The sequence below is a fragment of the Diaphorina citri genome, unplaced genomic scaffold, assembly GCF_000475195.1.
Source record: "Diaphorina citri unplaced genomic scaffold, Diaci psyllid genome assembly version 1.1 scaffold5236, whole genome shotgun sequence".
NCBI classification, from domain to species: domain Eukaryota; kingdom Metazoa; phylum Arthropoda; class Insecta; order Hemiptera; family Psyllidae; genus Diaphorina; species Diaphorina citri.
The window spans coordinates 2,181-4,036 of record NW_007382612.1 but is presented as its reverse complement, the minus strand read 5'-3'; the positions used below and the strand labels follow the sequence as shown (position 1 = coordinate 4,036).

At 39.5% G+C, this 1,856-nt stretch overlaps 1 protein-coding gene across 1 annotated transcript; it reads left to right on the top strand.

The window, feature by feature from the left end:
- The first annotated feature begins 6 nt into the window (after positions 1 to 6).
- On the top strand, positions 7 to 662 carry LOC103521434 (neprilysin-4-like). Its single transcript, XM_008486546.2, has 2 exons — positions 7 to 134; positions 483 to 662. The coding sequence occupies exons 1-2, from the start codon at positions 66 to 68 to the stop codon at positions 660 to 662; spliced, it is 249 nt and encodes an 82-aa protein (XP_008484768.1). The 5' UTR covers positions 7 to 65.
- Positions 663 to 1,856: the final 1,194 nt, after the last annotated feature.

Genomic DNA, 1,856 nt, shown 5'->3' with positions numbered 1-1,856 from the left:
TGTTGGCCGCCACAGACTGGATTGATCCAGAAACCAAGCGATTGGCAGCTGAAAAAGCGGACGTGATGATGTTGAGAATCGGCTATCCGGACTTTATCCTCGACACGAAGGAATTGGACAAGAGATATCAAAACGTAAGATTTACGTAAGGATCTCGTTTTGAATTGGCTTTATATTAGCGAGTTTTTGCAACCAAAATTAGCGTCACGTGTTCCTGCACATGCGCAGAAATAACGTAAAAGAGTTCAGTTAACGGAACACTAATTTTGGTTACAAAAACTCGCTATTATTTCGAATTAGGTCTTTCTCTGACTATAAGAACCAGCCTCTTATAAGAACCAGCTCACCACGCCACACATACGAAACGCACTTTTCTTCTGAGAGACCCGGTTGTAAACTTAAAACCAATTTATCTTTCTTTTGCTAATCAAGAATAATTTGGAGAACAGACCACTGATCTTATGTTCTGAATCGGTTCCTAGGTAACCATTCATCCAGAGCGATACTTCGAGAACATACTGAACATCCTGGAACATCTAACGCGCACCGAACAGGCACATCTGGGTACGGTGGTCAATAAAACACAATGGAATACTGCCCCTGCTGTGGTCAACGCGTACTACTCCAGAAACAAAAATCAAATCAGTAAGTTCCCCTTCTAAATCAGTAAGTTCAACTGCCAAATCAGTAAGTTCCCTTACTAAATCAGCAAGTCCCCTTGGGGGCAACAAAACGTCGAAATATGAATCACAGAACAACTGCGTAAAGTCTGACGTCACACATATTTGAACTCTTTCATTAGAACGGAAAATAAAAATTGAATTTTCGACCGTTTACAGTTATTTTTTCGGAGTTTTGACCTCAGATTTGGATTTTTCCCAACTTTTTACATAGGAATCGACCATTTATTTATAACTTTTACCCATTTGCAACTGCTCCATTAGGAGGATTTTTTAGAACAGGTAGATATTTACGTAGGTAGGTAGCTAGAGGTATGCAAGTGTATTTAGCTATATGAAAGTCATTGAGCAGGTTTTATACCTAGTAGGTACCTACTATGAGCTAAGATGTCCGGAATTTCCCATCTGTTAGAGTAGGTACAGCTATGTGGAGTGTCTTATGTAGTCTATATACCCATGTGTACGAGTATTAGTACTAAGGATTGTTGGAAAATAGCGTTAAAAACCCCGAGTTTTTTTTTTTGTTTTTTTCTCGAAACTTGAGTCAAATACAACAGAGAAAAACGTGTATTATTACTTTGGTCTGTGCTGGTCTAGGTAATGCCGGTCACTGACGCTCTGACCGTCTGACAGACCTATAGGTCTGATGGAACGTGTGTGGTGGAAAAATCTTCTCAGATGGTCTGACAGACCTGGGTCGGAAGCTTTTTCTACCACACACATTCCGACTGTCAGACCTGGGGCCGTCAGACGATCTGAGTGTGAGTAACCGGTAGAACGTAGTAAAATATTCAGATTCAGTAAATATGAACGTAAATACCTAACATGATATTCCGAGAACTCGGTGTTGATTGAATAAACTGAAAATGCGGAGAAAAATATAAATAAAAAATAACGAATCAAATATGTGAGTAATAATATTAATAATTCCATTTTTTTCCTTTTTACTCTACCTATTTATTCAACCATCGAGAAAAAGCACACAACATACCGAGGACCAATACAGAGACGTACTGACAAACAAACACAACGGGTCCAAAAGTCCGAATCAGATTTCTGACGAAACTTTCTGACAAAACTGCCTCAAGAATCTCAGGATTGAGTCCGATCCGAGGTTGACCTGGCTATTAAGTACCTAGTATTGGGAGATCCTCATTTCATCTCAATCCCTGGTTG